At 43.0% G+C, this 24352-nt stretch overlaps 4 protein-coding genes across 4 annotated transcripts; all 4 read right to left on the reverse strand.

Annotated features, from left to right (window-relative positions):
* Window positions 1–2304: 2304 nt before the first annotated feature.
* Window positions 2305–6011, reverse strand: LOC308701118 (saxitoxin and tetrodotoxin-binding protein 1). The gene is made up of 6 exons (XM_081383213.1): window positions 5858–6011; window positions 5589–5737; window positions 5447–5511; window positions 5251–5361; window positions 5053–5157; window positions 2305–2417 (listed from the first exon to the last, which is right to left on the reverse strand). The coding sequence occupies exons 1-6, from the start codon at window positions 5972–5974 to the stop codon at window positions 2389–2391; spliced, it is 576 nt and encodes a 191-aa protein (XP_081239339.1). The 5' UTR covers window positions 5975–6011; the 3' UTR covers window positions 2305–2388.
* Window positions 6012–17851: 11840 nt separating this feature from the next.
* Window positions 17852–19337, reverse strand: LOC308700811 (saxitoxin and tetrodotoxin-binding protein 1-like). Its single transcript, XM_081382602.1, has 6 exons — window positions 19134–19337; window positions 18865–19013; window positions 18711–18775; window positions 18515–18625; window positions 18317–18421; window positions 17852–18073 (listed from the first exon to the last, which is right to left on the reverse strand). The coding sequence occupies exons 1-6, from the start codon at window positions 19248–19250 to the stop codon at window positions 18045–18047; spliced, it is 576 nt and encodes a 191-aa protein (XP_081238728.1). The 5' UTR covers window positions 19251–19337; the 3' UTR covers window positions 17852–18044.
* A 465-nt stretch (window positions 19338–19802) lies between these two features.
* Window positions 19803–22166, reverse strand: LOC308701257 (matrix metalloproteinase-25-like; the record flags this gene model as incomplete). The annotated part of the gene is made up of 4 exons (XM_081383455.1): window positions 19803–20607; window positions 20717–20980; window positions 21718–21867; window positions 22145–22166. 4 exons carry the CDS (start codon window positions 22164–22166, stop codon window positions 20273–20275), a joined length of 771 nt encoding a protein of 256 aa, XP_081239581.1. The 3' UTR covers window positions 19803–20272.
* A 712-nt stretch (window positions 22167–22878) lies between these two features.
* LOC308700812 (saxitoxin and tetrodotoxin-binding protein 1-like) lies at window positions 22879–24337 on the reverse strand. Its single transcript, XM_081382603.1, has 6 exons — window positions 24151–24337; window positions 23882–24030; window positions 23728–23792; window positions 23532–23642; window positions 23334–23438; window positions 22879–23090 (listed from the first exon to the last, which is right to left on the reverse strand). Exons 1-6 carry the CDS (start codon window positions 24265–24267, stop codon window positions 23062–23064), a joined length of 576 nt encoding a protein of 191 aa, XP_081238729.1. The 5' UTR covers window positions 24268–24337; the 3' UTR covers window positions 22879–23061.
* Window positions 24338–24352: the final 15 nt, after the last annotated feature.

Raw genomic sequence — 24352 nt, forward strand, 5'->3', positions numbered from 1 at the left:
CCAGGGGGTGGCCAGGGGTGGCCGTGGCCACCCTTGGCCGACTCCTGGCCACCCCACTGGCCACCCCGCTGGCCAGTATAAATTTTAGTAGCATCAGTTATGCATTTCACCCCTAATGCACAGCCAGGCAGGCCGCTCTAGACCTTCCATCGCACACAGTAGCCAGTACTCCCCCGCCCATAGACTGTAAAAAAAATAGCCCCCGCCCCTCCGTCAATGCCGCTGTTGCGCCCTTTTACAGTCTATGTGTTGCGCGCTCAGACAGCAACAGCTCAGCGCGTGCCCGTCGGTCAACAATTTCAAAAGAAGTTAAGAAAGAAGACGAAGAAGACTACCGCGTCAGTTTGGGTGACAAAGTCATCTGAAGTCATTCCATAGCTTAATGTGAGGGACTGAAGTCTATTTAGGCCTACATCATTTAAGTTTATGGAAACTCGTTTTCGCTCCTCTGTGGCGGTCAATCATTCTCCATTCAGTATTCAAACAGCGCGCGCGCCTCTTCCGGTTGGATGCATGGTAAAACTCTCCAATATGATATATGCACATTATAATGCATTATCTGTAGATAAAAGGTTGTGGATTTGCATAAAATGACTTTATTTTGTTGGAGTTTGTTGCTGTTTTTAAACGACTCACTACCGTGTGCTTGTTAGATCACACACATCACAAGGACTATGAATCGACATCAAACGCACAATAACTGGAATTTTTAAACTGTGAAACAAATGATCAATAAACTGTTGGACAGATACACTGTAGGATTTGTGCGCTCGACATTTCTTCGCTTTGTGCCGTGAACTTTATGCTCACTTGTGCAGCGCAGCGCTGCACACTGTGACTCCATGTTGCTTTGAGCACATCATTCTGCATCCGCGATGCGCATACGCGCTTTGTGTGCTGTTTTGAAGCATTTCATATTATCATGGTTTTGCGCACTGAAAGATTATTAAAAGCCTATATTTTTTATACCTAGCCTGCTCAATAGATTTTAAATAAGCATAATTTAATTGTATATTATTTCTTTGTAGTGTAGGCTATATAAATATATACACTTCTGAATTCTTGACATTAATATATAAATATAATATATTTGTGTCTGCCAGTATCTGCTTTTCCCCAGTAACTGTTTTGTTTGCAATAAATGTACACCTTATGCCAAATATAATTGCAAAATAAAACAGAATTGTTGTGCAACTCAAAATGTTAACTGTACTGTTATTAGTCTATGCATATTATATCATTAGTAACATTAAATATAACACAATAAACCATCATATAGTATATCAGTAGGAGTTTCTTTAAGTCTTTCTGATAGTTTTCTACAGGCCGGTTTACTACAACAGTAGAAAAAAAATCTGAAATTATGGTTCATAGTTTTGGTGTGCCACCCCAAGATTTTAAGTGGCCCCATCTGGCCACCCCCATGAAAAATTTCTGGAGGCGCCACTGTTGTAAGGCTATTGGCGACAGTTTGGACATTTATATGAGTGACCTGGAGATTTCGGATTCCATGGAGGATTATATGGGGAGAAAGTGACACCTAGTGGTGAATGGTAGTCAGTTTTGAGTAAGTTACTCTAAAATAGTAATTCATTGCTAGCTACCAATTACATCTTCAACAGCGTCATTATATTACTGTAATTGCTATCTTTAAAAAGTATTAGATTGCTTATTACGAACTAATCTCTAAATCCCATCAACCTCGACCAGTTGAACAATATGATTCTTTCCAAATAACAATATACAATTGCATAAATTATTCTTGAAATGACCACAGTGTGAAAGGGGAGAAGGTTTCTAGTTTTGGTTTCACTGATTTGCTTTGAGGTGTAATTGTAGTTGCTCTTGCAGCTTCTGCATTTTTTGTATCCAAATGCAAGACCAGATGTTTTAAATAATTTAAGCAAAATTCATATCAACATTCTTCTTTATGGTGAGCAGCATGTTAGTTTCACCTGAAAGCATCTTCTGTATTTTATACTTGCACAGAAGGTCTGTTTCTCTAACATGCCTGCCACATTTATCTTTCTTTTCTGAAGTGATGCAACAGGTTCTGTGAATTGGAATCAATTGAGTGCATAAAACTGTGGGCATGCCCTTGTCAAAAAGACCATGAGCCTTTAGAAAGGAGGACAATCCCAAAAGATACTAAACTCACCCACAGTCACATTTATAAATAATGTGATTTATAATTCACAGATAAAGTTTTATGAGGTACGAATGTGACCTTTTTTTTTTTTTCAATGACGGTTAATTAAAAATACACGCCAAGATGAATAACAGAGACACAATGTTCTTTTTCTTATAGTGGTTCTTACATTTTATTTATTTTGTGCAGAAAAAAAAAAAAAGATTCATTGATCTGATTTGTCCAAACTTGGCTTCTTGTCAGATGGGCTGTACTTCGACACAGAATTCTGCAGTGAGAGAAGAAAGAAAAAAGCTACATTTAAAGAAAAGAAAATGTCAATTTACAGTGTGCATTGTATATGTAAATAATTGCATATCAATTCATTATGATTTCTTTTTTATTTGAGAGTTAAATTATGACCTTCACTGTAAAAATGAATACGCTGTATCTAATCAATAAAATTGTGGCAACAGATTACAAGCAATATTATTAATTAAATTTAACAAATTAGAATTGAGTACTAATTAATCAAATGAATTCCTTAAAAGTTAACCATTTAATTTTTTTAAACAAAAATATCTGAATAACAGACAGACGTCAAAGATGAATTAAGAACTCTTTATTTTTTATTGGCAACATTGAAGACACCTGATGTTAACAAGCAGAATCACTGAAGGAGAAAACCATAATTTTAAGTCACCATTATGGTGATCAGTGCTTGTTTTAGTTGGGCTCTTGGCCCTTAAATCATGTACTTTAGATTTTGTGTGGCTGCTGTACCTGAGTTATAAAAGCCAGATGAACAATGAGAAAAGGTAATCTGATGGTATTAGTTGTGTTTTAACATAATCATTGTTTCACAATCATTTAACCTGAATCACTGAACTCATATACACTCACCTAAAGGATTATTAGGAACACCACTAATACTGTGTTTGACCCCCTTTCGCCTTCAGAACTGCCTTAATTCTACGTGGCATTGATTCAACAAGGTGCTGAAAGCATTCTTTAGAAATGTTGGCCCATATTGATAGGATAGCATCTTGCAGTTGATGGAGATTTGTGGGATGCACATTTAGGGCACGAAGCTCCCATTCCACCACATCCAAAAGATGCTCTATTGGGTTGAGATCTGGTGACTGGGGGCCATTTTAGTACAGTGAACTCATTGTCATGTTCAAGAAACCAATTTGAAATGATTCGAACTTTGTGACATGGTGCATTATCCTGCTGGAAGTAGACATCAGAGGATGGGTACATGGTGGTCATAAAGGGATGGACATGGTCAGAAACAATGCTCATGTAGGCCGTGGCATTGAAACAATGCCCAATTGGCACTAAGGGGCCTAAAGTGTGCCAAGAAAACATCGCCCACACCATTACACCACCACCACCAACCTGCACAGTGGTAACAAGGTTGTGCGTGTTGTGGCTTCACAAATGCTTTGCTGCATACCTCGGTTGTAACGAGTGGTTATTTCAGTCAAAGTTGCTCTTCTATCAGCTTGAATCAGTCGGCCCATTCTCCTCTGACCTCTAGCATCAACAAGGCATTTTCGCCCACAGGACTGCCGCATACTGGATGTTTTTCCCTTTTCACACTATTCTTTGTAAACCCTAGAAATGGTTGTGCTTGAAAATCCCAGTAACTGAACAGATTGTGAAATACTCAGTCCGGCCCGTCTGGCACCAACAACCATGCCACGCTCAAAATTGCTTAAATCACCTTTCTTTCCCATTCTGACATTCAGTTTGGAGTTCAGGAGATTGTCTTGATCAGGACCACACCCCTAAATGCATTGAAGCAACTGCCATGTGATTGGTTAATTAGATAATTGCATTAATGAGAAACTGAACAGGTGTTCCTAATAATCCTTTAGGTGAGTGTAGAGCCCAAATTCTGAGTTAGGTTGACTTTATTAATTATAGCAGCTCTGTCCTTGTACACCATAATATTTTTAGCCTTTTCAATGAAATCCATATGATCAAATCAATTTAAAAAAAAAATTAAAAAAGGTTTTTATGTAGGCACACACAGACATCAAGAATTCACGTTTGAATCTCAGCAATGGTGACAAACAGATCACCTCTGATCATAAGCTCATTATTTATTCATACAGCAATGTATGAAGGGAGCCATGAATAAGTTTTGATTGGTGGCACCCAGAATGCACTGCAACATGCTTTATAATTGTCACCATTGTTGAGATTCACAGGCTGATTACTGATGTCTGTGTGTCTAAAAAACCAATTAAAAAAAAATATATATATATTTTTTTTGTATATGAGACATGTTTAAGAAACCTTCGGATTACATTGTAAAAGTTCAAAATATTATACAGTGCAAGAACAGTGCTGCTATAATTAAAAACCTAAATTGGTAAATTAGGTTCCCAGGTAAATTGGGATCTATATGAATTCAGAGATTCAGGCCTAATGATAGTGAAATAATGATTATGTTAAAACACAACCAACACCATCAGATCACCTTTTCTCTTTGTTCATCTGGCTGTTATAACTCAGGTACAGCAGCCAAACAAAATCTAAAGTCAATGATTTAAGGTCAAGACAAGAGCCCGACTAAAACAAACACTGATCACCATAATGGTGACCTAAACTTACGGTTTTCTCTTTCAGTGATTCTGCTTGTTAACATCAGGTGTCTTCAATGTTGGCAATAAAAAAAAATGTTTAAAATAAATTGTTGTAGATTTTACTCATTTTAAATGGTTAACTTTTAAGGAATGAATTTGATTAATTAATCTGTTGCCACAATTTAATTGATTAGATATAGCATATTCATTTTTACAGTGTTGACATGTTCGTGAAAGATTTTGTGAGATTTACCTGTAACTTCTGTTTCATGAGTTAAAATTAAACTGAATAATAATAAACTAAATTAAACTGAAACCCATACTGACCTGTCACACCATCATAGGAGTACTGGGCTTCTCTTTTGAATCCAAGACACTCTGCTTGCTTCCAGTACATGTCCATGTCAGACTCGGTTGGGTTGCTCTCTCTCTCTGCAAGGAGGGAAACATCACACACAATTTGTCATGAAATGCATTACTTTAACCTTATGTTATGACTGCATCTATATGGATTTTGTGACTTACTGAAAAAGTACAGCGTTTTTATGGTCTCATTTTTGAATTGGCTGATGAAGCTCATGGTGAGACACTCTGGACAGGATGGCAAGAATTTTCCCTCTGATATTGTGTCAGTCTCTGTGGATCAAACAACAGTTTAACATTCCTTAGTGCTCGAAACTCATGAGTTTAGACTGGAATGAATACGCTTTTGTTAACTTACCATTGGCATAAAAGGTACTGTCTTTAAGAACTGTGTTGATTTTGCTAAACTCACATTTTCCTTTCCTGAGGGGGAGAGTAATCTGATTCAGAATTCTGGTCATGATGAAAATATAGCAAAACATGTTAAAAACAGGACTTACAGCATGTTCCCTTGACTGAGAGATAACGTGTTTGCAAGTGTAAGAGTGCTTGGGCCAAACTCCACCCATGAGCTGTTAACAGACTTCAATATCTCTGTAAATAAGTGGTGATCAGCAATGCCTTCAAGGAAGATCCATTTCCCCATGATCTGTTTGGAAGAAAATAGAAGCTGTGAAATTTAAGTGCCTTATTGTCCTATATAAGCTGCTGTAGTATTTGTTTACTTTGAAAGAATACTTGCTTTAAAACATATTAATAATGCACTTACAATTTTGGAGTCATCCCCCAGGGTTAGTGGCGTTATGAGCTCCTCACAGCCTGGCAGAGTGGCCTGATTTAAACTAAACAGACCCAGAAAAGCAGTCAAAACCACCAGAGACGACATTGTAGAACCTCAGAAATCTGATTTCAGAAAGTTATGCGGCATCACCTGGGGAACAAGTACTTTAAATAGAACTGCTTATCACACATTATCCTCTGTTTTTTCTGAAGTGACGCAACAGTTGTTTGTGATGCTATAGTGCCAGTAAACCGAAATGATTAAAGTTGGAAAATTTTGGACTTTAGGGATCAGGAAATTCCTGAAGTAACAGAACATGCCAGTATTTAATACAATAATGCACCTATTTCTCTTTTTATTGCCATAGTTTTTGGGTGCATGAAAAAATAAAATAAAAAAAGAATAAAGAAATTTTACATGAAATGTAATATTTATAAAATATATTATTGATAAAAGTAGAATCCATAAAATATATTAAAACAAATGTACATATCATTTTAATTTAGATTTTATTATATCATTATTTAATCATCCATCCCACAGTAATAAATAATTTTTTAAAAAGTACATTGGTATTTACCAGTAGTATGACAAGCACAGTCATTTTTCTTTGCACTGTATCTTTAATCAAAATTGTCACACTATTTTAATAAGGAGAAATCATGAATAAATCACATTTTGGAACCCAATGGATGCTCTCTGCATCTTCATGATCAAAATATGTATATTATCATTATACTTCCTTTGGTCAGAGATTAAAAGTCAAGGAAAATAGAAGTCATTTTCGGGTATGATTGTGAACTTGAAAGTGGTAATAATTAAAGTGACGGTTAACAAATCACAGTGGTCAGAAATAAAATGGGCAGAAGTAAAATAGGTCCAGTTTGAGTCACTGCACTGTTTAGACATGGACAGTCCCAGCTATGAGGTTTATCTCTTGTATTGTCTTTGTGCCTGATTTGGTCGATTATTCTTTGCCCTTTCTGCTCACGAAGCTCCCGTTGACCATAGTGGGAGATCAAAGAGATGTCACCGGGGCTGTAAGAGGACGGCTGAGGGCAGTCCAACCAATCGGCGGCCAGAAGTCGGGGGTATCCTTCTTCAGGGGCTGAGCCTGGGTGAGTAAATTTCCAATAGGAGTTGCCTTTGAAAACGTAGGTCGAACCTGATTGACGTAGAGGATAAAAAAAAACCAGTAGTGCTGTGAAACACTGTTACACATACCTCCACATGCAATGTTGTATTATTGTATAAATATTCTAAAAGCAACACACCCTTGAAGTCTCCAGCCCTTTCTCTCTCGTCATCATTCTCAGTGATGATTCCATTCACTCCTCCTTCAGTAAGCTCTCTCCAGACTTTGCTTTCCTCTGGGCTTTCTCCTTTCTCTCCGTCCTTTCTCAAAGACCCCCACCCTGAGTAGGGTCCCAGTGCAATCCTTGCCACAGTCCCTCTGGGTCCTCCAGAGTAGACAGAGGCTGAGGGAAACCGTCTTGGAGTGACAGATCCTTGAACAGCCAAACCTGGGAACCTGCACATTTGTGTTAAATAAAAGTAGCAGGGGTTTAGGAACCATCTAAAAAGTGTGTTTTCATTTTATGCGGATATATCAGCCTGTGTCTATTTAAGTTTTTTTACAGAGTGTCAGTTTACAAATAAACACTCGTACAAATAGCCCATCTTGTTGGCAAAAGCTATTTACACTGGCTCCGCCCACCATTGTCTGTTTGAGCCAGGCCAAATTACAAAAGAATTCCATCTTGTAACAAGAACAGTTGCATAGGGAGTAAGTATAGAGGATTTAGCTTTTGACACAACCAAATCCGCCTTTTTCTGATGCCATTCTTTATTCTTTTTTCCCATTGCATGTCAGATCGGAAGGCATTTATTTTAAATAAAAATTTAAGAAAATATTCGAAAAGTGGAAATAGGTGTAGAGTTGTGCTTTAGGAATAGGCACAAGTAAGGTCCCAAAAAGGCAGCATCCATTTATGATTATAACTAGATGTACCGCATCGCGGTACAAAATATGACCACCGCTCAGGCCTGCACTGGCTTTCCACAAAAATAAATGACGTGGAGTAATTTGGCTGTATTGCGCGTTTATGTATATACCTAAAAAAAGTAATAGTATGTGCATGTCTGTCTGTGTGTGTGTGTGTGTGTGTGTGTGTGTGTGTGTATGTGTGTGTGTGTTTGTGTATGTGTGTGTCTGTGTGTGTGTGTGTGTGTCTGTGCGTGTATGTATGTGTGCGTACATGTGTGCGCGTGTGTGTTTGTGTGTGTGTGTCTGTGCATGTGGATTTGTATGTGTGTGTATGGGTGTGTGTCTGTGCGTGTGGATGTCAGTGTGTGTGCATGCTTGCGTTTCTTTGTATTCCTGCATGTGTGTGTGTGACAGTATCATCCTAAACCAGCAACCCTTCGCTCAACAGCACCATCTACAGGCCGATGAGTGTACAGTCACTAAATGTGCACATAAATGAATTTATTTTATACCCCCCCATGGATGAAATTCTACAAAACTTAGCAGAGGATACCCCCAGAGGATGTCAAGTTAATCATACACATGAAATATGGTGCAGTTCTGAACATCTCCACTGAAGATAGGGGCGATTAAAGCAGAATAATATTGCATTTTCATTTTTTATGGGAGGGGCGCAAATCACAAATGAGTGATTATGGGCTAGGTTGATGTGGGCCCTTAAGAGCAACATACCATAAAAATTTCTTCATCCTCGTTGCCACGGTTCAGGTAGTTATTTAGGAAAAACTGCATTTTTTTGGGTTTGGGGGGGCCCAGCGCGGGGGGGGGGAGTGGCCCCCGGGGACCAAACAAAATTTTTCCGTAGAAGTCTAGTGGGGCTACATGCCCACCAAATTTCATGTTCCCCGGTGCTTCGGTGTCCCTGGTATCGTTGACGAAAAATTTACGGGGGCCCCAGCTCAGGGGTGGAAGTGGCCCCCGGGGACCAAACGAAATTTTTCCGTAAAAGTCTAGTAGACCAACATACCATAAAAATTTCTTCATCCTCGGTGCCACGGTTCAGGTAGTTATTTAGGAAAAACTGCATTTTTTTGGGTTTGGGGGGGCCCAGCCCGGGGGGGGGGTGGCCCCCGGGGACCAAACGAAAATTTTCCTTAGAAGTCTAGTGGGGCTAAATGCCCACCAAATTTCATGTTCCCCGGTGCTTCGGTGTCCCTGGTATCGTTGACGAAAAATTTACGGGGGCCCCAGCGCGGGGGGGGAAGTGGCCCCCGGGGACCAAACGAAATTTTTCCGTAAAAGTCTAGTAGACCAACATACCATAAAAATGTCTTCATCCTCGGTGCCACGGTTCAGGTAGTTATTTAGGAAAAACTGCATTTTTTGGGGTTTGGGGGGGCCCAGCGCGGGGGGGGGGGGGGGGGGGAGTGGCCCCCGGGGACCAAACGAAATTTTTCCGTAAAAGTCTAGTAGACCAACATACCATACAAATTTCTTCATCCTTGGTGCCACGGTTCAGGTAGTTATTTAGGAAAAACTGCATTTTTTGGGGTTTGGGGGGGCCCAGCGCGGGGGGGGAGTGGCCCCCGGGGACCAAACGAAATTTTTCCTTAGAAGTCTAGTGGGGCTACATGCCCACCAAATTTCATGTTCCCAGGTGCTTCGGTGTCCCTGGTATCGTTGACGAAAAATTTACAGGGGCCCCAGCGCGGGGGGGGAAGTGGCCCCCGGGGACCAAATGAAATTTTTCCGTAAAAGTCTAGTAGACCAACATACCATAAAAATTTCTTCATCCTCGGTGCCACGGTTCAGGTAGTTATTTAGGAAAAACTGCATTTTTTGGGGTTTGGGGGGGCCCAGCGCGGGGGGGGAGTGGCCCCCGGGGACCAAACGAAATTTTTCCTTAGAAGTCTAGTGGGGCTACATGCCCACCAAATTTCATGTTCCCCGGTGTTTCGGTGTCCCTGGTATCGTTGACGAAAAATTCAGTAAGGTGACGAAAAAAAAAAAAAAAAAAAAACTTTGACAATCCCTATATGACCGCTTTCGCTAGCTACGCTAGCGGCGGTCATAATAAATGTAATCATGTACACTGAATATGTTATTGCATACTGTTTTATAATGACACATACAACACTATTTACACTTAAAAATACTGCTATTTACACTTAGTGTCAAAATTATTTAATGCTATTTGCACTTAACAATATTTTTATTCTTTGCACTGAGGCCAAGTAAAATAAATCTTTATTCTTTAAATTAAATAAATGAACTCACAAAAGTGGGGTTGAAATCAGCACAAAAATGTGGGTTTGTGATGTGATTGTGCAGGGAAACTGACCACTGGTAAAGATGATGGCATGATCTGTGTGTCTCTCCAGAACCGCTTGTAGTGGAGGCAGTGAAGAAGGAAGAGCCGACCAAAGTCTCTGTACAGGAACAGCCCTGACTGACACGAGACCAGCTCTGCTCACTCTCCACATGTTCTGCCCTGCAAAATGTGTGAGGGTAAGAGGGAGGAATAAGAATAAATATAGATGCGAGCAGCGATTATGGGCCCAAGCCGGTGGCACCGCAACCCCGGTACCTTTAGTTCTTCCCCGTAACATCTGGTTGATCTGGAATAATGTTTAGCATTTAACAAAAGTCATTTTAAAAGGACTCCTACTTTGTCCACACCAGGCCAGCTACATTCATTGTCGCAAAACGAGCTGTCAGCTGATAGCATGGTATTGCAAGAGGAACTAAGTTAAAAAATAATCCGCTCACACCTTAAAACAGCAGCGGCGCAATCCTCCACCTGTTCAGCTCATGAATATTCATCCAGTCGTTGCATATTCATGAGGACGCTGCTGCTAGTAGGGTACTGTTAATTTTAACCTATTTTGTTTAAATTTCTGTCAGTATTAGATTTCGATATTGGAATATTACGTGGATCTGCTTGAATTTAAAGTAGTTTAGAAAACAACTACAAGTAAAAGTAAAAGTAATTAAATTACAGTAATCGGGGTTACTAATTATTTGCACCCAACATTGAGGGTAGTCTCTAACAACACTGAAAACATGAACCTGTTTCTAGTTTTGGTTTCACTGATTTGCTTTGAGGTGTAATTGTAGTTGCTCTTGCAGCTTCAGCATTTTTTGTATCCAAATGCAAGACCAGATGTTTTAAATGATTTAAGCAAAATTCATATCAACATTCTTCTTTATCGTGAGCAGCATGTTAGTTTCACCTGGAAAGCATCTTCTGTATTTTATACTTGCACAGAAGGTCTGTTTCTCTAACATGCCTGCCACATTTATCTTTCTTTTCTGAAGTGATGCAACAGGTTCTGTGAATTGGAATCAATTGAGTGCATAAAACGTTTCGGTTACTCACGTAACCTCTGTTCTCTCTAGAAGAGGGAACGAGTATTGCGTAGTTTGCTTACGCTACGGGAAAGCCTTTCTTTCTCGAGATACTGAAGCCAAAAATTATCCTTAATTTTTATAATCTTGTCAACGCAGTGCGGCAGCCTGCAGACCTAGGGCAAGCTTACTAGCGTGCCCATTGGCTGCCCTGCGGCAACTGCAGCAGCCTACCGCTGAGCCCTTGGCGTGACGTCACGACCAATGAGCGCGCTTGGCGCGCTTAATGCGTCACAGCCCGCGAAAAGGGGTGTGGCTTAGCGTATATAAACAGGGCTCGGAGGCTGCTTCTCTGGTTTCTGTCGCATGAAGCGAAATGAGCTCGTGGCGCGAGCACGGCGGGCTACGCAATACTCGTTCCCTCTTCTAGAGAGAACAGAGGTTACGTGAGTAACCGAAACGTTCTCTTACGAGAGGTTCTCTCGTATTGCGTAGTTTGCTTACGCTACGGGAACGCCCTTGTCAACGCCGTGCGCGCCCAGCATCCACTGAATGAGTCCCAGGGAGAGCCCGGGGAACGTGATAGCGGAGAGCCGGGCAGCCCGAAGAGGGCTAGCGCCGTACATAAGCACACACTAGGGGGTTAGGAGCGGCACGGCCGGTCCGAACTGACAATTCCCTGCATAGTGCAGCTCAACCAGTAGAGCTAAATCACACAACGTAGCCCGCGCACAGATAGTGGGCTGGCATACGCGAGACTTAGACTGATAACACTTTCGCCTGCAAGGCGGGAACATCCAGGTTGTAAAACCTAACAAATGTGGAGGGGGAGGCCCAGCCTGCCGCTGCACAAATGTCATGAATGGGAATCCCGCTGGACCACGCCCACGACGAGGCCATGCCTCTGGTGGAGTGAGCTTGAATGCCCAATGGGCACTGCAGGTCTTTAGACGCATAAGCAGCAGCAATAGCGTCCACTATCCATCTGGACAGGCTGTGTTTCGAGGCGGCGAGACCCTTGGTGCGCCCGCCAAACGAAACAAAGAGCTGATCCACCACTCGTTTGACTGAAGACAGTGCTATCAGAAAAACGGTTTTGAGCGTGAGGTATTTCATATCCACAGTTTCCAAGGGTTCGAAGGGATGCGCTTTCAGGGCCTCCAAGACCAGTGAAAGATCCCACATAGGAACCGAGGGGGGTCGCGGGGGGTTCATCCTCCTGGCTCCTCTAAGGAAGCGGATGACGAACTCGTTCCTTCCTAATGCGCGGCCCAGCTCTGAACAGAGAGCGCTGAATGGCCGTGACATAGACTTTGAGCGTGGAGGGGGACCTGCCCGCGTCCAGTAACTCTTGAAGGAAACACAGTACTCGCGATACCCCACATGTCTGTGGATCGAGCCCCTTAGCAGTGCACCATCTGTTAAACACTGACCATTTCGACATGTAGAGCCGCCTCGTAGAGGGGGCTCTAGATTGTATGATCGTGTTCATGACCCCGTCTGGCAGATCAGCGTGTAATCGTTGAGGCTCCACGCATGCAGAGACAGCGCTCTGGATGGGGATGCCATATCGAGCCGCGGGCTTGAGAGAAAAGGTCTCTCTTCACCGGTATCGGCCAGGGGGCTGAGTCTGCCAGCTGTATTAGATCCGGGAACCAAGCTTGGTTCTCCCAGTATGGGGCTAAGAGGAGCACTGTGTGGCGCGCTTCCCTGATTCTCTTGATGACCTGAGGCAGCAGAGAGACCGGGGGAAAAGCATACAGCGGGCCGCTGGGCCGGGTCTGGGCCAGCGCGTCCTCGTTCTTCGAGAAGAACTCTGGGCAATGAGCGTTGTCTTTTGACGCAAAAAGGTCGACTTTCGCTTTGCCGAAACGGCGCCACAGTGACTGGACTGTTTGGGGGTGTTGAGACCACTCGCCAGGGGGAACGCTGTCCCTGGACAGTCTGTCGGGGCCCTCGTTCAGGTGGCCAGGCACATGCGCGGCTCTCAGCGAGCGCAGAGAGTGCTGAGCCCACACGAGGAGGCGTCCCGCCAGGGTGCAGAGCGTCTGATCTGACACCGCCCTGGCGATTCACATAGGCCACTACCGATGTATTGTCCGTGCGGACTAGAACATGGTGACCGTGGAGGAATGGGAGGAAGTGTTTGAGAGCTTTCTCGACCGCGAGCATCTCTAGACAGTTTATGTGTAGGAGATTCTCCTGGTCTGACCAGCGGCCATAGACCGGTCTGCCTTCGAAGAGCGCTCCCCAATCTAGGTTGGAAGCGTCTGTCGAGACAACTTTCCGGTGTGAAATCACTCCCATAGTCACTCCTGTGTGATACCATTCGGCTGCCAGCCAGGGCTGCAGGGCTGAAAAGCAGCTCTGATTCACTCTGACTCGCAAGCCGCCGGCCGCCCAGGCTCGGTGGGGCACGCGCGCTTTCAGCCAGCGTTTAAGCGGGCGCATGCGCAGTAAGCCCAGCTGGAGCGCTGCTGCAGCTGAGGCAATATGCCCCAGGATACGCTGGAATGTCCTCAGCGGAACCCGGCTGCCTATTTGGAGGGATGCGGCGAGGAGGCGGATGCGGCGCGCGCGCTGCTCCGACAGTCTGGCCGTCATAGCCACCGAGTCCAGTTCTATTCCAAGAAAGGAAATTGACTGACGGGGTGATAGCGAGCTCTTGGTCCAGTTGACCGAGAGACCCAGCTCCTCCAGATGGCTGAGAAGCGCTGTTCTGTGAGACACAAGTTCCGTCTCTGACTGCGCTAGAATAAGCCAATCGTCCAGATAATTCAGTATTCGCATTCCCTGTTTCCTCAGGGGAGCGAGGGCCGTGTCCATGCATTTCGTAAATGTACGGGGTGCCAAAGACAGGCCGAACGGCAGGACTGTGTACTGATATACTCGACCCTCGAAGGCGAATCTCAAGAATGGCCTGTGACGGGGAGTTATCTGGATCTGAAAGTATGCGTCTTTTAGATCGAGAGAGATAAACCAGTCTCCTGGGCGAATCTGCGCGAGGATTTTTCTGGTTGTGATCATTTTGAACGGCCGTCTCATGAGGGCTTTGTTCAGATGTCTCAGATCTAAAATAGGTCTGAACGCTCCGTCCTTCTTGGGCACGAGGAAGTAGCGGCTGTAAAAGCCCGACTCGCTCAAAGAAGGATGAACCCGTTCTATAGCCCCTTTGCGCAGCAGCTTCGCTATTTCTGCTTGAAGCAAGTGCGCAGCTTCTGAACTCACTCTCGTCTCCGTCTGTGCTGTATAGCGCGGAGGGCGACGAGCGAATTGAAGCGAATAGCCATGTTTTATAGTTTTCAGCACCCATTCTGACGCGCCCTGAATCGCTTCCCATGCTTCCGCATGCATAGCTAGGGGTCGAATGGTCTCTGGGCTCAGATCGCCGCGCTGCGCGGGATGGGGAGCCTGTATCAGAGAGAAAGGCGCGGCGCGCGCGCCGCTGGTGCTCGAACACGGGGGCTGGTAAACAGTGTTGGCCGACTGTACAGCGTTCAGTAGCTCGGTCCCATCGGATGGAGCGTGATTTGCTGTCAAACATCCCAGGCGCGAGAGAGGCGTGGGGATTATCATGTCTACAAGTTAGTGCGCGTGCTCGTGAGCGGGCGCAGGGTTTACACTTATGACACGGCCAGTGTTTGGGAGCTTTAGAGGGTCCGTGACCCAAGGTAACTGGCTGGCAGAGCGAGCAGCGGGTAGGTGTGAGCACAAGGTTGTGGGCACATTTCCTACATTTAATACTCGAGCGGCTTGTGTCCGCTTTATGAGAGAGCGCTCTGTAAGCGTTACCATGGGGACCCTGTTTGTGTGAAGCAGTGAGCACATGGGAGTGGGCACATTTTCTACACCTATAACACCCTCGGCTTGAGCCGCTGTTGCCCGGGGTAACCGAGTGGCAGAGCGAGTTACAGGTAGATGTGAGCACAGAGTTGTGGGCACATTTACTACACTTATTACTCGAGCGGCGTGTGACCGCTTTATGAGAGAGCGCTCTGAACGCGTTACCATGGGGACCGTGTTTGTGTGTAGCAGTGAGCACGTGGGAGTGGGCACATTTTCTACACTTGTAACACCATCGGCGTTATAGAGCAAATGCTTTGATGGCTCATATGTTTAGACGCTCATAAATACTCAAGCACCATCCTGTGAGATGCGGGTTCGCTTTCTGTATGTAAGAAAGCTGGCCGCGAGCTCGGAGAAGACAGCAGAAAAAATATTTTCTGCCGCCAGAGCCGGATTTGAACACGGTTCTCCAGTGCAGAAGCGTAAAATTCTGCCACTGAGCCACAGGGGCACACATGAGCTTCCAGTTGGTGCGAGCATATGACCGAGCGTCGTGTTTCGGCGTTTGTTTGCAGGCGCGCGTGTATTAAAACAGGCCCGTTTACTGCAGCATTAGTATTTCCAGCCGCCTAACTTAGAGGGGACTGAGAAATATGTATCCCGTGAGATGCGGGTTTGCTTTCTGTATGTAAGAAAGCTGGCCGCGAGCTCGGAGAAGACAGCAGAAAAAAGTTTTTTTCTGCTGCCAGAGCCGGATTCGAACACGGGTCTCTGGTGCGGAAGCCTAATGTTCTGCCACTGAGCCACAGGGGCACACATGAGCTTCCGGTCAGTGCGAGCATATGACCGAGCGTCGTGTTTCGTTTCGGCGTTTGTTTGCAGGCGCGCGTGTATTAAAACAGGCCCGTTTACTGCAGTATTAGTATTTCCAGCCGCCTGAACTTAGAGGGGACTGAGAAATATGTATCCCGTGAGATGCGGGTTTGCTTTCTGTATGTAAGAAAGCTGGCCGCGAGCTCGAGAGAAGCAAGCAGAAAAAAGTTTTTCTGCTGCCAGAGCCGGATTCGAACACAGGTCTCTGGTGCGGAAGTCTAATGTTCTGCCACTGAGCCACAGGGGCACACATGAACTTCCAGTCAGTGCGAGCATATGACCGAGCGTTTGTTTGCAGGCGCGCGTGTATTACAACAGGCTCGTTTACTGCAATAATAGTATTTCCAGCCGCCTGAACTTAGAGGGGACTGAGAAATATGCGAGGATTGGAGGAAGTCCGGCCTAAGCGGGACGAAAACACTCTCTCTTCCTCCTTTCGCCGGTGCTTGTGACGTCCGCTCTGATATCCCTTGAGAACGGCGCAGTTGCGCGGCTCGAACAAAGGGAGAGAGAGCGGGAAGATGTCATTATGTGCTGTGACATCGTTTGTTTGCAGGCGTGCGTGTATAACAGGCTCGTTTACTGCAATATAGATATTTCTAGTCGCCTGAGCTAGGAGGGGACTGAGAAATGTGTGAGAAACGGAGGTGGCCGGAGAGTGACGCGCGCGCCCGAGACGCGGGGTAGCTTTCTTATAACGTAAAGGAAGCCAGCCCGTGACCGTCTACTTCTGACATCCCTTGTGAGTGGCGCCTTGCGCGGCTCGAACAGAGGGGGAGAGGGCGTGCGTCATCCGGGGGGGGTAGCTTCCTTGTAACGTAAAGGAAGCTATAGCCCGTGACCGTCCGTTCTGACATCCCTTGTGAGCGGCGCCGTTGCGCGGCTTGACAGAGGGGAGTAACCTGCTGGTCTGCTTCATCCCCTGAGGCGACGGCAGTGCGGGCAGAGGCCGGCCGCTGCGCGTCGGTGAAGGGCGGGGGAGAAGGAGAGAGCGAGGCTCGCGGGAGGGGCTCCGGCGAGCGCTCAGCTATAACCACCGGCTCGGAAGGCCTTTGAGAGCGGCGTTTTTTTCTTACGCGGCCCGGAAGAGGCAGCCGGAGAAGGTGGAGGATCGTGAAACATGGCGAGTCGAGCCCGCAGGGTCGACATCGGCAAGTCCTCACACTGTTCGCAGCCGCCCGTGAAGGGCGCGGGCTGCGTGGTCGAAACCCAGGCAGAGAGCGCAGATTACGTGGCGGTCTCCGTCGCTGAGCGCGGCTCTGCACGAGCCACAGGATGAGCGAGGCATTTGCAACAACGCCTCGCGCTCTTTTAGATGCAAAGTGTGTCGCGGGGCGAACACACAAACACATACAACACAGAGCAGTAAAAGGATATATTCGCCGGATAGCGAAGCAGGCAGGGAAAGCTGAAGGCGGCGAAGGCGGCCGGCGTCCTCAGGCTGAGATCCTCGGCGTGCTGGTCGCTTGATTCGACGGCGGCTTCCTCAGAGAGCAGCGATGCGTAGAGCTTCGCTGAAAAGACAGAAATCAGAGAAGCAGCCTCCGAGCCCTGTTTATATACGCTAAGCCACACCCCTTTTCGCGGGCTGTGACGCATTAAGCGCGCCAAGCGCGCTCATTGGTCGTGACGTCACGCCAAGGGCTCAGCGGTAGGCTGCTGCAGTTGCCGCAGGGCAGCCAATGGGCACGCTAGTAAGCTTGCCCTAGGTCTGCAGGCTGCCGCACTGCGTTGACAAGATTATAAAAATTAAGGATAATTTTTGGCTTCAGTATCTCGAGAAAGAAAGGCTTTCCCGTAGCGTAAGCAAACTACGCAATACGAGAGAACCTCTCGTAAGAGAACTGTGGGCATGCCCTTGTCAAAAAGACCATGAGCCTTTAGAAAGGAGGACAATCCCAAAAAGATACTAAACTTACCCACAGTCACATTTATAAATAATGTGATTTATAAATGATGTGATTTATAAGTCACCGATAAAGTTTTATGAGGTACGAATGTGACCTTTTTTCTTTTTTCTTTTTTAAATCACGGTTTATTAAAAATACACACCAAGATGAATAACAGAGACACATTGTTCTTTTTGTTATAGTGGTTCTTACATTTATTTATTTTGTGCAGCAAAAAAAAAAAGAAAAAAAAAAGATTTATTGATCTGATTTGTCCAAACTTGGCTTCTTGTCAGATGGGCTGTACTTCGACACAGAATTCTGCAGTGAGAGAAGAAAGAAAAAAGCTACATTTAAAGAAAAGAAAATGTCAATTTACAGTGTGCATTGTATATGTAAATAATTGCATACCAATTCATTATGATTTCTTTTTTATTTGAGAGTTAAATTATGACCTTGACATGTTCGTGAAATATTTTGTGCGATTTACCTGTAACTTCTGTATCATGAGTTAAAATTAAACTGAATAATAATAAACTAAATTAAACTGAAACCCATACTGACCTGTCACACCATCATAGGAGTACTGGGCTTCTCTTTTGAATCCAAGACACTCTGCTTGCTTCCAGTACATGTCCATGTCAGACTCGGTTGGGTTGCTCTCTCTCTCTGCAAGGAGGGAAACATCACACACAATTTGTCATGAAATGCATTACTTTAACCTTATGTAATGTCTACATCTATATGGATTTTGTGACTTACTGAAAAAGTACAGCGTTTTTATGGTCTCATTTCTGAATTGGCTGATGAAGCTCATGGTGAGACACTCTGGACAGGATGGCAAGAATTTTCCCTCTGATATTGTGTCAGTCTCTGTGGATCAAACAACAGTTTAACATTCCTTAGTGCTCGAAACTCATGAGTTTAGACTGGAATGAATACGCTTTTGTTAACTTACCATTGGCATAAAAGGTACTGTCTTTAAGAACTGTGTTGATTTTGCTAAACTCACATTGTCCTTTCCTGAGGGGGAGAGTAATCTGATTCAGAATTCTGGTCATGATGAAAAGTATTCAATATAGCAAAACATGTTAAAAACAGGACAATCTTACAGCATGTTCCCTTGACTGAGAGATAACGTGTTTGCAAGTGTAAGAGTGCTTGGGCCAAACTCCACCCATGAGCTGTTAACAGACTTCAATATCTCTGTAAATAAGTGGTGATCAGCAATGCCTTCAAGGAAGATCCATTTCCCCATGATCTGTTTGGAAGAAAATAGAAGCTGTGAAATTTAGGTGCCTTATTATCCTATATAAGCTGCTTTACTATTTGTTTACTTTGAAAGAATACTTGCTTTAAAACATATTAATAATGCACTTACAATTTTGGAGTCATCCCCCAGGGTTAGTGGCGTTATGAGCTCCTCACAGCCTGGCAGAGTGGCCTGATTTAAACTAAACAGGCCCAGGAAAGCAGTCAAAACCACCAGAGACGACATTGTAGAACCTCAGAAATCTGATTTCAGAAAGTTATGCGACATCACCTGGGGAACAAGTACTTTAAATAGAACTGCTTATCACACATTATCCTCTGTTTTTTCTGAAGTGACGCAACAGTTGTTTGTGATGCTATAGTGCCAGTAAACCGAAATTATTAAAGTGAGAAATTTTTGGACTTTAGGGATCAGGAAATTCCTGAAAGAACAGAACATGCCAGTATTTAATACAATAATGCTCCTATTTCTCTTTTTATTGCCATAGTTTTTGGGTGCATAAAAAAATAAAATAAAAAAAGAATAAAGAAATTTTACATGAAATGTAATATTTATAAAATATATTATCGATAAAAGAAGAATCCATAAAATATATTAAAACAAATGTACATATCATTTTAATTTAGATTTTATTATATCATTATTTAATCATCCATCCCACAGTAATAAATTATTTTTAAAAAGTACATTGGTATTTACCAGTAGTATGACAAGCACAGTCATTTTTCTTTGCATTTTATCTTTAATCTTTCTCACACTATTTTAATAAGGAGAAATCATGAATAAATCACATTTTGGAACCCAATGGATGCTCTCTGCATCTTCATGATCAAAATATGTATATTATCATTATGCTTTTAAACTCAAAAGCTTATGAAGGAGGAGAAAAGTATTGAGCTTATTTGCCTCCTTCACAAGCTTTAGTGAACTGACAGACTCTGAACTGTAAATCATTAACATTTTGTTGATGTTTGTTTTATACCTTTTTGGTTGATAATATGAACAAGAATGTGCTGCAGTATAACTAACCTAACTTAGTAAGGAGGTTTAGCAACTGAAACTGGAATTAACAGAGAAACAAGAACAGCGTTTCGGTTAGGAGTTACTGTACGTACAACAACAGAACTACTCATCTTGCCAACTATTTCCATATGTCTTCCTTTGGTCAGAGACTAAAAGTCAAGGAAAATAGAAGTCATTTTCGGGTATGATTGTGAACTTGAAAGTGGTAATAATTAAAGTGACGGTTAACAAATCACAGTGGTCAGAAATAAAATGGGCAGAAGTAAAATAGGTCCAGTTTGAGTCACTGCACTGTTTAGACATGGACAGTCCCAGCTATGAGGTTTATCTCTTGTTTTGTCTTTGTGCCTGATCTGGTCGATTAGTCTTTGCCCTTTCTGCTCACGAAGCTCCCGTTGACCATAGTGGGAGATCAAAGAGATGTCACCGGGGCTGTAAGAGGACGGCTGAGGGCAGTCCAACCAATCGGCGGCCAGAAGTCGGGGGTATCCTTCTTCAGGGGCTGAGCCTGGGTGAGTAAATTTCCAATAGGAGTTGCCTTTGAAAACGTAGGTCGAACCTGATTGACGTAGAGGATAAAAAAAAGTCAGTAGTGCTGTGAAACACTGTTACACATACCTCCACATGCAATGCTGTATTATTGTATAAATATTCTAAAAGCAACACACCCTTGAAGTCTCCAGCCCTTTCTCTCTCGTCATCATTCTCAGTGATGATTCCATTCACTCCTCCTTCAGTAAGCTCTCTCCAGACTTTGCTTTCCTCTGGGCTTTCTCCTTTCTCTCCGTCCTTTCTCAAAGACCCCCACACCACACCCTGATTAGGGTCCCAGTGCAATCCTTGCCACAGTCCCTCTGGGTCCTCCAGAGTAGACAGAGGCTGAGGGAAACCGTCTTGGAGTGACAGATCCTTGAACAGCCAAACCTGGGAACCTGCACATTTGTGTTAAATAAAAGTAGCAGGGGTTTTTAGGAACCATCTAAAAAGTGTGTTTTCATTTTATGCGATATATCAGCCTGTGTCTATTTAAGTTTTTTTACAGAGTGTCAATTTACAAATAGACACTCGTACAAATAGCCCATCTTGTTGGCAAAAGCTATTTACACTGGCTCCGTCCACCATTGTCTGTTTGAGCCAGGCCAAATTACAAAAGAAATCCATCTTGAAACAAGAACAGTTGCATAGGGAGTAAGTATAGAGGATTTAGCTTTGACACAACCAAATCTGCCTTTTTCTGATGCCATTCTTTATTATTTTTCCCATTGCATGTCAGTTCGGAAAGGCATTTATTTTAAATAAAAATTTAAGAAAATATTCGAAAAGTGGAAATAGGTGTAAAGTTGTGCTTTAGGGATAGGGACAAGTAAGGTCCCAAAAAGGCAGCATCCATTTATGATTATAATAAATGTAATCATGTACACTGAATATGTTATTGCATACTGTTTTATAATGACACATACAACACTATTTACTCTTAAAAATACTGCTATTTACACTTAGTGTAAAAATTATTTAATGCTATTTGCACTTAACCGTATTTTTATTCTTTGCACTGAGGCCAAGTAAAATAAATCTTTATTCTTTAAATAAAATAAATGAACTCACAAAAGTGGGGTTGAACTTAGCACAAAAATGTGGGTTTGTGATGTGATTGTGCAGGGAAACTGACCACTGGTAAAGATGATGGCATGATCTGTGTGTCTCTCCAGAACCGCTTGTAGTGGAGGCAGTGAAGAAGGAAGAGCCGACCAAAGTCTCTGTACAGGAACAGCCCTGACTGACACGAGACCAGCTCTGCTCACTCTCCACATGTTCTGCCCTGCAAAATGTGTGAGGGTAAGAGGGAGGAATAAGAATAAATATAGCTGCGAGCAGCGATTACGGGCCCAAGCCGGCACCGCAACCCCGGTACCTTTAGTTCTTCCCCGTAACATCTGGTTGAACTGGAATAATGTTTAGCATTTAACAAAAGTCATTTTAAAAGGACTCCTACTTTGTCCACACCAGGCCAGCTACATTCATTGTCGCAAAACGAGCTGTCAGCTGATAGCATGGTATTGCACGAGGAACTAAGTTAAAAAATAATCCGCTCACACCTTTAAACAGCAGCGACGCCATCCTCCACCTGTTCAGCTCATGAATATTCATCCAGTCATTGCATATTCATGAGGACGCTGCTGCTAGTTGGGTACTGTTAATTTTAACCTATTTTGTTTAAATTTCTGTCAGTATTAGATTTCGATATTGGAATATTACGTGGATCTGCTTGAATTTAAAGAAGTTTAGAAAACAACTACAAGTAAAAGTAAAAGTAATTAAATTACAGTAATTGGGTTACTAACTATTTGCACCCAACATTGAGGGTAGTCTCTAACAACACTGAAAACATGAACCTGTTTCTAGTTTTGGTTTCACTGATTTGCTTTGAGGTGTAATTGTAGTTGCTCTTGCAGCTTCAGCATTTTTTGTATCCAAATGCAAGACCAGATGTTTTAAATAATTTAAGCAAAATTCATATCAACATTCTTCTTTATCGTGAGCAGCATGTTAGTTTCACCTGGAAAGCATCTTCTGTATTTTATACTTGCACAGAAGGTCTGTTTCTCTAACATGCCTGCCACATTTATCTTTCTTTTCTGAAGTGATGCAACAGGTTCTGTGAATTGGAATCAATTGAGTGCATAAAACTGTGGGCATGCCCTTGTCAAAAAGACCATGAGCCTTTAGAAAGGAGGACAATCCCAAAAGATACTAAACTTACCCACAGTCACATTTATAAATAATGTGATTTATAAATGATGTGATTTATAAGTCACAGATAAAGTTTTATGAGGTACGCATGTGACCTTTTTTTATTTTTTTTTATCACGGTTTATTAAAAATACACACCAAGATGAATAAGAGACACAATGTTCTTTTTGTTATAGTGGTTCTTACATTTTATTTATTTTGTGCAGCAAAAAAAAAAAAAAAAAAGATTTATTGATCTGATTTGTCCAAACTTGGCTTCTTGTCAGATGGGCTGTACTTCGACACAGAATTCTGCAGTGAGAGAAGAAAGAAAAAAGCTACATTTAAAGAAAAGAAAATGTCAATTTACAGTGTGCATTGTATATGTAAATAATTGCATATCAATTCATTATGATTTCTTTTTTATTTGAGAGTTAAATTATGACCTTGGCATGTTTGTGAAAGATTTTGTGCGATTTACCTGTAACTTCTGTATCATGAGTTAAAATTAAACTGAATAATAATAAACTAAATTAAACTGAAACCCATACTGACCTGTCACACCATCATAGGAGTACTGGGCTTCTCTTTTGAATCCAAGACACTCTGCTTGCTTCCAGTACATGTCCATGTCAGACTCGGTTGGGTTGCTCTCTCTCTCTGCAAGGAGGGAAACATCACACACAATTTGTCATGAAATGCATTACTTTAACCTTATGTAATGTCTACATCTATATGGATTTTGTGACTTACTGAAAAAGTACAGCGTTTTTATGGTCTCATTTCTGAATTGGCTGATGAAGCTCATGGTGAGACACTCTGGACAGGATGGCAAGAATTTTCCCTCTGATATTGTGTCAGTCTCTGTGGATCAAACAACAGTTTAACATTCCTTAGTGCTCGAAACTCATGAGTTTAGACTGGAATGAATACGCTTTTGTTAACTTACCATTGGCATAAAAGGTACTGTCTTTAAGAACTGTGTTGATTTTGCTAAACTCACATTGTCCTTTCCTGAGGGGGAGAGTAATCTGATTCAGAATTCTGGTCATGATGAAAAGTATTCAATATAGCAAAACATGTTAAAAACAGGACAATCTTACAGCATGTTCCCTTGACTGAAAGATAACGTGTTTGCAAGTGTAAGAGTGCTTGGGCCAAACTCCACCCATGAGCTGTTAACAGACTTCAATATCTCTGTAAATAAGTGGTGATCAGCAATGCCTTCAAGGAAGATCCATTTCCCCATGATCTGTTTGGAAGAAAATAGAAGCTGTGAAATTTAAGTGCCTTATTGTCCTATATAAGCTGCTGTACTATTTGTTTACTTTGAAAGAATACTTGCTTTAAAACATATTAATAATGCACTTACAATTTTGGAGTCATCCCCCAGGGTTAGTGGCGTTATGAGCTCCTCACAGCCTGGCAGAGTGGCCTGATTTAAACTAAACAGGCCCAGGAAAGCAGTCAAAACCACCAGAGACGACATTGTAGAACCTCAGAAATCTGATTTCAGAAAGTTATGCGACATCACCTGGGGAACAAGTACTTTAAATAGAACTGCTTATCACACA

This window comes from Scardinius erythrophthalmus, assembly GCF_964197995.2.
Source record: "Scardinius erythrophthalmus genome assembly, chromosome: 13".
Taxonomy (NCBI): domain Eukaryota; kingdom Metazoa; phylum Chordata; class Actinopteri; order Cypriniformes; family Leuciscidae; genus Scardinius; species Scardinius erythrophthalmus.